The 13,946-nt window shown below is 43.0% G+C and overlaps 1 protein-coding gene across 2 annotated transcripts in view; it reads right to left on the bottom strand.

Moving 5' to 3' along the window:
* LOC120901926 (nephrin-like) overlaps positions 1-13,946 on the bottom strand; it is a 95,276-nt gene that overhangs the window by 4,852 nt on the left and 76,478 nt on the right. For both annotated transcript variants that reach the window (XM_040310290.1, XM_040310291.1), the window contains 3 exons: positions 8,859-9,015; positions 5,970-6,081; positions 1,312-1,393 (listed from right to left, as the gene is read on the bottom strand). In XM_040310290.1, the coding sequence (XP_040166224.1) occupies positions 1,312-1,393; positions 5,970-6,081; positions 8,859-9,015 (351 nt within the window). The remainder of the gene's footprint in view (positions 1-1,311; positions 1,394-5,969; positions 6,082-8,858; positions 9,016-13,946) is intronic.

The following is a 13,946-nucleotide window of genomic DNA, read 5'->3' as shown; positions in this document are numbered from 1 at the left end:
GAGAAGGCGAAGGCCCACCAGTGAGGACGGCAGTTGCTATACGACACGAAACAAAGCAAGCCTTGAGAGATGGGGCGAGGAAACACAAAAAAAAATCCCAGCCGGCAACGACGATCCTGACAGTTTCCAATGTCACCAGTATCAAGCGCATGGAGGACCATGCGAGGTCGTCCGACCGTTCTGAGAGGGTCGAGAGTGAGCGAAGAGTGACAGGCAGGAAAAAAAGAACCAAAAAACGAGAAGAATCCTGATGTGCAAAATGATTGATGCCCAACGGTACACTGGTGCGGCTGGATCGGGTTTTTTTTTGTTGTTGTTGGGTAGATGGGTATACTGTCACTATCACACGTGTGCACCAATACCGACACACACGCACACACAGACACACATGCGGATAAACAAGGTCGAAAAGCTTGGAAGTATTCTAGAAGCCTGGAGACGTACGCACAACCGGCTGAAGTATTAAAGATGACACACACACACACACGGGCGGGGTGTGGATGATTTGTTATTGGGGCTTCATTTCATCAACGAGGGATTGGAGGTGAAAACACAGGAAGCGTGTCGCAAGGGGGGAAAGAGGAGAGGTTGGTTTCGAGCCGGCAAAACATGGAGGTGGTTTGTGCTTATTTGTTTTTGCAAGCTGGCGCGAGCTGTTGGTCGGACTAGGAAGCGGGGAACGGGCAAAATAGATCGAAATCGACTGCGTGAAGCGATGGTAGACACGGTGGTGGAAAAGGCCCGCCGCAGGGACACGGTGGGCACGGTGTTATTTTTGTTTCCCCCATTTAATCCGTTCACGATTCACGATACATTGCCACGCTACCGCAGCGCGCAGCATTGCGTAGCTGCATTTGACAGGCCGTAGTCGAATGGTGGGAGCGCTGCTTTCCCTCGCGCTGGCCGTGAAGAGCGCCGTGATGTTGATGCGGTCAAACGAAACTACCACCATCCATCCAGAACTCACACATGTGTCTGTCTCGCACAGGTCGCTGCTAGTGTGTGTGTGTGTTTGTGTGATTGTGTAGAGGGGTAACGATTCGATTGGCAAATGCCCCAGTCGGTCGGTCGGTTGGGCAGGCTTGGAAGAGAGTTTTCGCTATGCGAAAGGAGGAGGTGAATGTGTTACCGCCGGTTTCGGACGAGGAAGCGGGTTTTATGGAAGAATCCACAATCTAGGTTAGGGTTTCGTAGGTGGCTGGATGATATTGATTTTGCGGACCCCTTTGCTTTCACCCAGGCTCTCGTGTCACGTGCCCCTACCTAAAAGCGTTTTGCAAAAAAAACAAGAAAAACAAGAAAAATCATTACCTGCCAGGACGAGCTGGAACGTGCACGGTTGACTTTGAGGGCCAACTTCGTTAACGGCCCAGCAGGTTAGTGTGCCAAAGTCCTGTAAAGATAGCATACGTAGCGAGAGAGACAAAAATGGAGAAAGAGAATTAAAGAGAGAGAGAGAGAGAGAGAGAGAGAAAGAGAGAGAGAAAGACACTGGTTAGTGTATCGTGTCGTAAAGTGTGCCAGGATGGTACTAGAATCTACATCGGAGTGCGCTAGACACAAACTGAAGATGACAAATCGATGACGAGATGCCGGTGAAAGGGGGTCTACTTCTTCTTCTTCTTTTTGTTTTGGGCAAATTGTGGCTCATTTCCCCAAGACATGTCCGCGGGGCGACAGAGTACAGGTGGGCGACACTTTTGGGACGGATTGTGCCGGCTCATCAATTTGGTACACGTGTGTGTTTGTGGAGTGGGAGGTTGAATTTAATTTACCATTCCTTTTAATTGAGGATACTGGCAGTGTGTCTGTAACCACAAGGTTGGTGGGTAATTAAATAATGCTATTTTTGTGTGTGGAAATGTGCAAACAAAATGAAGATTTTACAGGTTACTGTCGAATGTAATTGAATATTGAAAGCAAACTATTCTAAGTAAGAGTTTTACCACATTATTATTTGTTTGTTTTATAGAAGAAAAAAATCCTTCTTGTTTCTATTCTGTTTTCAACAATGTAACATCGATTTTTACATCAAACTATTAAGAACTTTCGATGGAGACGCCCAGTGCTTTTCATGCGGTAGTCTCCATGGAGGCGCCTAGTATCTCATGCAAATAGGGCCCATAATTAATTGCTTTTACAACTATGTTGCATTGCAAATACGGTAAAACGACCACTCGAAGCTAGCAAAACAGCTCAGCATTGCTTTCATCGCCTAATATGCGTTGTGTGGTAATTATTTTGTTAGCTTTTTAATGCGCAGCAAAATTCGTTGAATGCGTTGTAACTCAATAATGGACTGCCCGCGCGAACGAGCCTGTTTTCCAAAAAAACAAGTTGCACGTGGGCAGACAGTAAACAGCTCGAACGGCAACAAAGTATGGTACGTTTTTATGTACCTCTTGAAGGCGGAACTGACAATGAGTTGGGGGGCTTAAACATTAAGCTTTTTCCCGGCATCGTATACAGATGCTATCGATGTCTCGAATTCTACCCAACCAATCGCTATACCGTTTTCCGGAAGGTATTGTGGCACCAACCGGGGATATCGGTGTGGGAGCACGGTGTTTACCAACTCACACATACGCCAATCACGCTTTTGCTCATTTTCGGTGAGCAAACGAAAGTAAGTGATAGAACGTGTAGTAAACCCCGTAAAACCCCCCGTTGACGATGGTACGTTGGTGATGGTAGTAGTATCCAGACGGGCTTTTGGATATTCACGTATTCACACAAAACCGCAGAGTAATCGGTTCACTTTTATGCATAATTCGATACCCGTGTGCCGTACGCCATAAACCAATTTTACGGACGCTTGTGTGTTGCCCCTGAGGTGGGGCGTTGCTGGTGTTTGGGGCCAGGAGAAAAGTCAGGTGAATAACGGGTAAGGGTAAGTTAACAGAAAGCAGACATTTCTTGCAACCACTTTGCCGGTGTGGATAATGCTTAAGCCTTGCTTTAAAACGCATCGAAAAGCACGCACACACACGTACACGCACACCTAAGGGCCTTGAAGGAGTGGCTCCATCAGCGGTAGCACCATCGAGGGACTGGCGAAGCTTTCAAAAATCAGTCTGCCTCAAGCCTTTAGACTCTGAGTTTCGTGCCCCCCTCCCCCTCTTCTTTTGCATGTGTTGTAAACCATTTTTTAACACACACAGCCAGACACACATCAAATATGCCGGTTGAAGAGCAAAAAAAGAAAGGAAGAGAAAAAAGACACCCGGTGGGCAATTTAAAGTACCGGTTCGCGCTTGTGTACGGTTTCGTAATCCTTCCGAGTAGTGCTCGGGTGCTTTGGCGGGTTATACGACAGTCGGTGCCACACCAGGAATGAGCCCTTCCCGATTGACGAGATTGAGACGGTGAAGTGCTTTCTAAGAGAGAGAGAGAGAGAGAGAGAGAGAGAGAGAGAGAGAGAGAGAGAGAGAGAGAGAGAGAGAGAGAGAAAGAGAGCGCGGCAAAATGAGCCTTGGCGCACGTAAAACGTTGTCGCATTGGGTTGGGTTTAGAGGGTTTAAAAGTGTGAACGCCTTTGTGGTGGCTTCTTACAATAATTGTGCAAACGTTAGGCGAAGATTGTGTTTTTGTGGCCAGAAATATTTGACAGTTACTTGTAACAAATGAAGGATATGGATTTAAAGAACAGGAAAGAAATATTAAAATTAAAATCATTGCACAATCGTTTCTAGAGCATAAAAATAATCTTAAAACATAATCCATGTGTAGTGAACTGTTTTTTTTTATAAGCCGCATACGAAGATTTTACGCTTCTTACTGTATTTTTTACTTTGAGTTTGACATTTAGTGGTTGAATTGATCAAAGTCTATATACTACAGAGGTCATGTCGTCCAGAACATTTGATCAAAAAGCGTGGGAAAGTTTTGACAGCTGGATGAAAAAGCTTCAATACATTCATCGTAGCATACATTGAGGTTTTAGTTGTTGTGCATGCAAGTGGTCTGAAAGCATTTTCGGTCACTTTTACATTGTTTGTTTGTAATATTGTACTTAAAAAAGTTGACGAATATCAAGAAAGGATTGAATTATAGTACAATTATTGATTATAACAAGCTCAGTGCCCAAAATTAGGACGAAATCATGTGCAGCCCAAGAGGACCAAAGCTAACAGGCTAGTTTCCTGATTGTGGTCGTTTTTAACTAATGAATTACTGAAAAAACTACTCCATGCCACGTACATCAGAAGGAAATGTATAGTTACACTAGGTTTTGTGCAGAAAATGCACAATTGTCCCAAAAAAGTGTTTGGTTGTGTGCAAAGTGAGTTGATATATCAGGTGGGCTTATCCAGTGCAATTTGACGTCTAAAAACGAAAATAGGAAGAAAACCTGGTTTGACAGTTAGATCCATAACAAACTGGGTGCTTTGATGATTGTTCCATACACTTTTTTCTAAGTCTATCCCAAGTTTTCACAATTTTACATGACATTTGAGAACAATCCGAGGTCTGTTGAATGATACAAAATGATGTATTCAAGGGCACTCTGATAAGTTCCTTACTTTAAGTATGATACCGTATATGGTTCGATTGGTACATTGCTCCTTGCATGCTGACTGAACGGATTCAATAATTGTTTCCTATATATCAGATTTTGCTCGGGAAATGTGTTGTTGCAATCCAGTAATCTTCAGATCATCATTTTAATCCAAAAACTGGCCGTCACGTAGTTTTTTTTTTGCTTCTTTCTTCGTGCTACGCCTGAGTAAAACCACATACCATTTCTGCGAGATACTGTTTAAACTTCAATGCATACTAGATTTTGTTAAGGAACCAACTGTCTAATTATGTGTCGATGTATTGGTGGGGAAGAACACTATAAGCCCACCTGATATATGCACTCATTTAGGTTGTGTGGAATCGATTGAGAACGCTTTTTCATCTAACTGTCAAAAACAAGCTTTCAAAATGGTGGACCAAATACGAGCTATGCATCGACCTCTGTATTACATAGACTTTGAGTGGTACAGACAGGCCTTGGCCGACAACGGTTGTTGTGCCGAAGAAGAAGAAGAAGAACTTTATTTTTTACATAGAGTTTGACATTTGGTGGTTTAAACTCCGACAATTGCACGTACCATAGAAGCCTAAGATAAAAAGTTAAATCTTTGCAAACTTGGCAAGGCTAGCATTGAGCTTTTTTTATGTTGAAGGAGAGGTATTTTAACAAACAAAAAAGGTTGAAAATAATTTTTAAAACGAAATTTCTCCATTAAATGAAACTATTTATCTCTTCTCATGCTAATTTTCAATAGCTTTTTTCGCTCTTCAAATAATATATGATTTTCTCTTGCTCAAAACATGAATGTTTGTACGAAATGCTTACAATGGCACTAAATGTTGCTCACCATAACTAATGACGCTGAAGTTTTCTAACGTAAAACTTTAAAAGTCCCTATTATAAAAAGGGGTTTTTAAATTTTCTCTTAAATTTAACAAAAAGATCACAATTTAAAATTTAAAATTTAACATTTAAAAGCAATTTGCCGATATCGAGACGATTAGAAAGCAAATAAAAATATGTCCTGCATTTTGTCAGCGAACAATAAATCATTCATGCAGACCTTTTTATTCATAGCACTCACTCTCACCCACACACACACATCTGGACAAAACAAGCTACTTAAAATGTGCAAATAAAATCAAACCCACACGGACAGCAACCCTCGATTTGGGATGGCGCAACCTTTAAGGTTAACCGAAATCGATCCAATCACGCCCACCCGGGCGAGAATCACGCCGCCGCCCTACGGTAACCCACTTTCCATCGTGAGTGTGTTATTGGCGAATGTGGTGCCGATACACTTGCGACACACCGGTGCTCACTCAGTGTGCAACATTAATCGCCACATTTGGCACTGCTGGACGCTCGGTGCGGCGGTGGGCGAACGGTGCAGCACAGCAGCCACTGCCCACTTGCCCACTGGTTTTGAGCCTGCCTGACCTACCTGATCCGTCACCGGCGCGTAGTTCAGTATGCTAATGTTGCCCTGGCTTGTGTAGCGATGTGCATCGACGGGCAGTATTTCAGCGGAATTGTTGAACCGCCAGTGAAACGACCTGTGAATAAAGATCGATAATAGGATGGAGAGTTGACAATCAGAGAGGTGTTTTGATGGGCGGGGGGAAGGGGGGTGAGTTGTCGGTGATGCATGTGAAAAGGGAATTATTGGGTTGTTTGGTTGTTCACAGCGGAGGAGAAAGTTGTGTCCTTGCACACCTTGACAAGACGAACTTTCGTCTAAGTATCAAATGCAATCAAATGCTCCACTGTTTTTGGGAAAAGGCTTTTAAGTCCTCTCAAGTAAAGTCTCATACCTTCAATTCCATTCGTAGAAGGATCCGTAGACACTTGCAACCCTCTTCAAGGACGAAATTGGAGTAAAACAAAAAAAAGGGGAGGAATGTTCTCTAGCCTTTCGTAGCCTGGTTGGTGTCATCTTCACTCCCTCCCTCCCCAAACGGGGGTATATATGGCCCAGCCAGACGCTTCGTCTTGGAGCAAACCCCACCACACCTGATTGTGGTTGGTCAATAATTAAATAGTTCTTGGAAGAACAACACAACAGGCCGTGGCACAACAGGTACGGCGCGCAAAACATTCCAGTCCGCGGTTTGCCCGGCTACGGCTCGTAGCCGTGTTTACCTTGTTAGGGCAGGAATGGGACCAGATAACAACGGGCAAGAAGAAGAAGAAAAAAACACCAACAGAAAAAGAAACAAAGAGGTAAAACAAAATGGATGTTAATAAAATAACGAGACCATTGTAAACAAAATTATCATCCCGCGCTCCGCGCTTCATCAACCCCTATGGCGGTATCGCGATTGGTGTGTGTGTGTTGGGTGGTTGGGTTCGGTAATGTGGCAACTTTTTAATAAGTAAACATGCACCGGATCCTTGCACCGAACGCTGCTGCTGCTGCCGTGGTTCCCACACAAAACCATCGGGGTCGGGGGATCTGAAGTTGTTGTGGCAGCAAAAATGGTCCAAAACTTTTGGCGCGCGCGTTCCATTCGCTCTGTCTCGCTTACTCGCTGTGTAGAGTACCTTCAAGCTGCACCAAATTCCTCCATACACACACACACACACACACACACACGCCAAAGCTCTGTAGCTCGGAACATGACGGGCCGTGTGCTTGAGGTTGTGGAACTCATCGGAACGAGTGTGGGTTGGGTTTTTGTAGTTTCGTGCATGTGGATGTGTGTGTGTGTGCTTGTCTGTAAAATACTTTTCCCGATCTGTTCAGGAGCTTTACGGAATGTGTGGGTATTTGTTTTGTTGCTGTTGCTGATTATTTTCCTGTCTCCTGCTGCTTTTTTGTTTGTTGTTCTTACTCCCAAGCTCCGTTTTTTCCGCTGCACTTGCTGTTGCTTGTAATCAACACAGGTTTTTTTTAAGGTACATCCAGGGACAGTGGTTTGTGTCTTTTTCTTCTTCTTCTTCTTCTTCTTCATGTTTGTACATCCCACACATGGCAGCTTAGTGAGCAGCGAGTTTTGCAACAGGAGCAAGTTTTGCTTTTGGAAAGTGGAACTCAAATCAAATGGCAAAAAAAACACACACACACACGTTTTCCAGCTCGTTTTCCACGTGTGAGAGCGCCTTGTGTGTATTTTCAGCGCTCATAATGATTCGGGTGGTTGATTATGATGCTTGTTTGTGTTTTGTGCGCTGCTGTTATCATGTGTGCCTTCGACTGAAGGCTGGCTAATGGTCCATGGTAGTACCGAGTGTTAAATACCGACTGCCTGCTGTTCAAGACGCCGAACGCAAGGGAGATGTCGGGAGAGGCGCAGGCATATTGTTTGCGGCGATTACACAGGAGTAGTTGGGCGCTTGTGCTAATAGATTGTGTGTGTGTTTGCTGACCATGTTTTGGATGATGATGCAGATGGTCGATTGTTAAGCGTGTAGGACTACAACGAAGCTTACAGCGCACGGTTGCTATGGAAAGTTCAACGGAAAAGCGCCTAAAGGTAGGCAATCCCTGCCCTGCTGCAAAGAATGCTTTGTTTCTAATGCAACATTTGCTAATGCTAATTAATAGGTTGACGTTTTGTTCCCCTATAGCCCACACATCATTCCGCACAACACTTTAATCAATTATCGGAACGGCAATGCAGCCGCCACATGTACTTTGCCGTGGCGTAAAATAATAAAACGGCTCCCACCTAAGTGATTACTTTTCCATCCGAAAGTGTGCGTTGCGAAGCGCATAAACACAATGCTCAAGATAAGAGGGGTAACGCAATTAAATCATTTCCTCAATCATTCCGTTATGGGCAGCAGCAGCAGCGGTGTGGTGTGGTAGGCTTAACTACGTACAGGTCTTCGCCCTGCAGAACGATTGTGGGTTAAAGTTCGACCGTACGAACTATTCACACACACTGTTTCGTAGGGGTTGTGTTGATTTACCTCGAGGAATCTGGGAGGACAGGTGGATTGGGAGGGAACGAAATCCTTTCTTGTTTTTGTTGCAACTGACTGTAAGCGGCCACACGTACACCATTGGCGGTGTTGCTTTCCCGCAAGGCGTTTCCGTACGTTGTGCACTGGATGTGTGTGCTGTGTGTGGCTGGCTTGAGGCCAGACCGTGGTAAGAATTCCTTCCCTTACTCTCAAAATGAAAAAAACGCAGTCAAAAGAAAATCCATCCTATGTGGGAGTTTCATTTATGCTTTAAAATCTCTTCTACTTGGCACGACTGACCTGTTTTGCTCTGCCCTTTTTTCCCACAACCACATCCGTGCCATGCCAGGTCGTCTTGAACCAGTTGTATGACGTAAAAAGACCAAAAGCAAAAGGGTAAAGCAGCGCAATAAAATACACTTACCTGGCCGGCGGGTCGGCGAATATGTGGCACGGAATTTCCACATTCTCGTTCCGGGACGCGCCAATTAGTATGGCATTCCGGTTGCTGCCGGACGGGTCGGTACCGTTACCACCGGGTGCATTTCCACCGTGCCGCTCCGTAGCACAGACGGGAACGTCTGTAATGAGAGTGCAGCAGCAGTAGCAGCAGCAGCAATAGAAGGGGAAAAGAGCGACCGTTAATTACTTTCATCAACACGTGCCCTTCGTGCTGCACACGTGGCGAAACCATGGCTCCTGTTTCACGCACACACACACACACACACACACACATGTGTGTGTATGTATTTTCACCACTACTGTAAAGTGCACACATCATCATCAAAGTGCATCGGTTGAGCTTAAAGTCCCCGAGAAAGGTGCCGCCGTTGACGTCTGACTCCTGTACCTTTCAGCGCGGGTCACCTGTTTACCAGTGCGGGTCAGTTATGAACCACAATGAATTTGAAAAAAGAGGAACAGAAACGTTTCACCTACATTTTAAGTGGAACAGGATGTTGTAATTATATTCGATCGAATGTGAAGCCAATTATAAAAAGGATGGAACAGAAAATTGATGAGTGGAAACCACCAAACAGGAGCAGAAACAGCTGAAACCAAACAAGCGACAAAAAACTGAAACAAAATAAAGCAACTATAGATGAAACGTACCGAAACTGATATTATGTGGCTGTTACGCTTTATAGGAAAGTGGTGTTTAGGCGAAATGTTAAATACTTGTGAAGGGAATAATTTGCTATTAGTTTATAGTGTGATAGTGGACCAATCAAAGCTAATGACGGTGTTTTTTTTTGTGACGCATTCACAATCATCAATATGTAAGGCAATTTGCATCCCATTACTCAATGGCAGTGGTTTTCAACCGGGCGAGAAGTTTGACTTTTTTGCAGGAGAACTTTCGATCCATATTTCGAAAAATGTAATGGGAGAGTACAAAATTATTGGTTTAAAAAGTAAGAACCGTAAAACGATTATTCATTCAATGACCAACTGAAGCTTTAAAGTGCTTCAACAACCTTCTGCTGAAACTAAAAGTTGCTGTGAAAAAACTTTCTTTTAAATTCAGCTGGAGCATAAGCTTCATAATTAGTGCCAAAAGAAAATATGCTGAGAGCTGTTAATTCCGACCAGCAATTCGTTACATAATATTGCGAACACGGCTTTGCCACTTAAGACCTACTAGGAGAGTGGTTATGCATCACAAATTACGTGTGGGGCGCGTTCGAAGAATCAAAATACTCCTATCAACCCTGTAAATGGTCCAAAAAAATTTGCGCTAAAAACGATTCTTTCACGTTCTTTCCGAATCTTCAAATTTGAACCTCTGTCGCGTTTGACAGATAGAAGTCATCAAATGATCAAGTTTCTAAAAATTAGAAATTAGAGGGTGCAATATCAAGGGCAGAAGCAGGAAAGGGTATTAGAAAGGGAAAAAAGTGCAAAAAAGTTTTTGCGCTGCAAAAAGTGTTGAAACAACCACTGCTGCTATGAAAACGTTACTTCAGATTTTGTATGCGCCTGACAGTATGCAACTTGTCTTCCTCTGTTGGCTTATCAACCGTTGTCGGTCAAGGCCTGCTTGCCTGTAGCACTTGTGGGGGCTTGGCTTTCAGTGACTTACAGGGTATCCCACGATTTATTGGTAGGTTTTCATAATTTTTTTTTGGTTCCCATATTTTTTGGTGCGTTTCCATCAATTTTTTTGCTGATTCCCAGCTGATTCTGGTTCAATTGTATTGATATCCAATCGGACGAAACCAATAAATTATGGGAACGAACCAAAAATCTATGGGATAGGATGAATAAATCGTGGGACGACCCCAAAAAAACTATGGGAGCTGACCAATAACAAACTGTATTGATTTCCCCCCATAGCAGGATAATCCGTCCTACGTATGGCGGCACGGTCTATTTGGGGCTTGAACCATTGACGGGCATGTTGTTAAGTCGTACGAGCTGACGACTGTACCACGAGACTGGCTTGCAACATCTACCACCATCATAATTAAACCGCCGTAAGTTAGTTAAGTTAGCCGTATTGCATGCTTCTAGGCGGATAACGCTATGCTCGCATCCTGTAGCATTCTAAATTCAATTAAAAAATGAAATGACAATGAAATTGTTCTGAAAATGAAATAAAATGAATTTATAATGAAATTAAATACATTTCAATTCCCAATTCCTTGATGCATATAATTTAAGCACACACTCTTGTGCACAAACCACTCTTTGAAGCAGAATGCTCGTACTGTGACTGTCGGTGTAAAATAATAGCTGCTCTCTTTCTATACAGACATTGACATACAGAACGTGTTTCATCATCGCCGAGACCGCATTGCAATTGTTTTTTTCCCTCCCGGGGGATGTCACACACACACCCGGATGGGGCCTGTTTCATGTGTGGCCAACTAATCGCGGAATTAGTTCCAGTTTGGCGAGGTGATTGGTTAGGCTTCCGGTTAAATGCACTCCCCATACACTCCCACCGGTGGTGTTGCACTGCACACCAGGTGTACCGGCCAGAGTTGCGTGTCGCGTCTGTAGGCATTTGAACGTTTTGGAAAATGCAAACAAAACAAAAAAAACGCGATCCGAAAGAAGAGCTGCAACGGCACGGACGTACAGCAAACGTGGTGCGATTGTTCGTTTCATTTGTAAGCCAATATATCGGGTTTGCGAAAAGCCGTTTATCGGAATGAAAATTTGGTTTTCATGGTCGGGTCGGTTTCCTGTGGAAAGGGGACGGTGTGGAAGTGTGTGTTTCCGTGTGCATTTGCCATTCTAATAACGTGACCCACCCGGACCCGGTGGGTGGCAATTATTTTGTTTCATTTTTAACTGTTTAGCGGAAGGTATCGGTACCAGCCCCGGCGTGTGTGTGCGCGCAGCAGCAGCAGCAGCAAACACGCAACAGTGCGGCCCGGATTCGGTCACGTAAGCCTTCTAAATGTGCGCCAAACCATAAATGACAATATTGCAAAAGCGCATTTAGCAATAATCTGATTACGCGTTGCGGCGGGGAGAAGATGTCGAGCGTTTTCCCGTGCCCCAAAACCGATGGCGATGGCGCATATTTCAATAATATGCTAAATATAATTAATCGAAACGATTGTGCGAGGGGGTGCTGGTATGGGACCGTACTCTAGGGGTGTGTGTGTGTTGAGGATAGGGAGCGTAGAATTTTTTCACCCTACCCTGCAAAACGCCTCATACACGGCCGGGATCGTGTGCATACGGTTCGTGGGCATTAACCTATGCAGGTGGTGGTCACTTCATCACTTTTGATAGAATAAATCGTTGCCCGGGATGTATAATTTGCATATATTGCCACGGTACCACCCGGCACCAAGGCTTATACCTCCGGTTGGTGGTGGTGGTGGTCCGTGCCGGGAATTATGTTTCATGTTTCATTTCATTGGGTGAATTAGAAAGAGCGCCCATTGTTCATGATGTAACGTAATTTTGTTATCAAAGTTGAGCATGGACATTTGAGGTAGAACATTTTTAACCCACGTGTACACAGCAAGCTGCCGTTTGAAGTGAGCTCTTTGAAATTTGAGGATAAAATACCGACCGTTTGAACGCTGGTAGCGCTCAACGATGTAAATGTAGGGCAGTATTCGGATTGTGTTGGTAATTGTGTGCACTTTTTTTGTTTTTGGCAAATGCTCTTAATTATTGGTGCCTTTGTACGTCGAACTAAATCATTTAAGCTAATTTGCGCTAGCTAATCTTGAAAAGTACACTATTGGAGAGGTATTACGTATAAAATTGGGAAATTCGAATTCCAGTATTTTATGTTCCCGCTGTATTAGATGTCAAAAATAAGAATTTCAAACAATGAGAGTTTTTTCAATACTAGCCACCTGTTGTATATGGAGTTTGACTCTTGGTGGCTTGAATCATGCCAACACCCTGTTACAATATAGCACGTAAAACTAGCCTCAGATGTTCATTCTAGATTATTTCAGTATGAAAAATATAGTAAAACGGCAATTATCCGGGCAGCTCGGGACCGGACGGTTGCCGGTTAATTGATTTCCACGGATAAGGGCCAGGAAATGTCAAATTCATATAAAAAATATAAAATTAACTACTTTTATTAATAATGCACTTTGCATTAATCGATTAACCACGACGAAAATATTATTTCAATCAATAACTATAGGTTTAACAACTGTTTAGGAACAAACATGTAGTTCGAAAATATCTCTAGCTCAGCGGTCGGCAAACTTTTGAGGTAAAGGGCTAAATTGTTTAAATGATTAAGAGCAGCGAGCCAGTTAATTTAGCACTCAAATTATTACATAATAAAAGATTTCAATCCAAATAATTAGATAATGATACCAAGCAATACGATTGGTGATATTGTTGTTTTTAAGTAATAATGTCATCCAAGCAAGGTAAAACATGAACCATGAATTCCTATTATTAAAACTTATTGTAATAGTAGTACAGTAGTCAGATCTCAGTTGCTGCTTCAAGCCCATGAAGGTCACAACATTATTTTTTTGGATAAACAATTTAATGCTATGGTGGTAGGCTTGAACAAGCAAAATGATCGTATTTATGGAGCATGTCTTGATATACCAACATTTAACGGCTTCATGATATATAAGCAGTCAAGGGATATCAAAATACAATACCTGATTTGAGAAGCTATATCGACCAAAGAGGAATTTTCATTGTTTTACATTATCAAAATCCATTTAAAGCCTTGCGCTAAAACACTTTTGGGAAAAGACAGTTTTTGCTTCCAACAGTATTCAGCTTCAAACCGTAAAGCATCGACGAAGTTGTGCTTGCAATGACTTTGAAAAGCGTTTACGTGCGGTTATCAAATGTAAAGAAAAAAGATTTTAACTTAATTAAGATAAATGTAATTTTACCTCTTAAAGATTTTGTAGACAAATTTCGGCAGATAAATATAAACTAGTTTGAATTTTATGATTTACATAAATGTATCATTTTTACATTGTCACTATGTACATCGACCCACCAAATTTAGCTGGTGGAAGACGCATGTAAAGTTTTTATTTAAAAAAATCAT

This window comes from Anopheles arabiensis, chromosome 3, assembly GCF_016920715.1.
Source record: "Anopheles arabiensis isolate DONGOLA chromosome 3, AaraD3, whole genome shotgun sequence".
Taxonomy (NCBI): Eukaryota; Metazoa; Arthropoda; class Insecta; order Diptera; family Culicidae; genus Anopheles; species Anopheles arabiensis.
The sequence above is the reverse complement of the archived record's forward strand: the minus strand, read 5'-3'. Positions and strand labels throughout refer to the sequence as shown.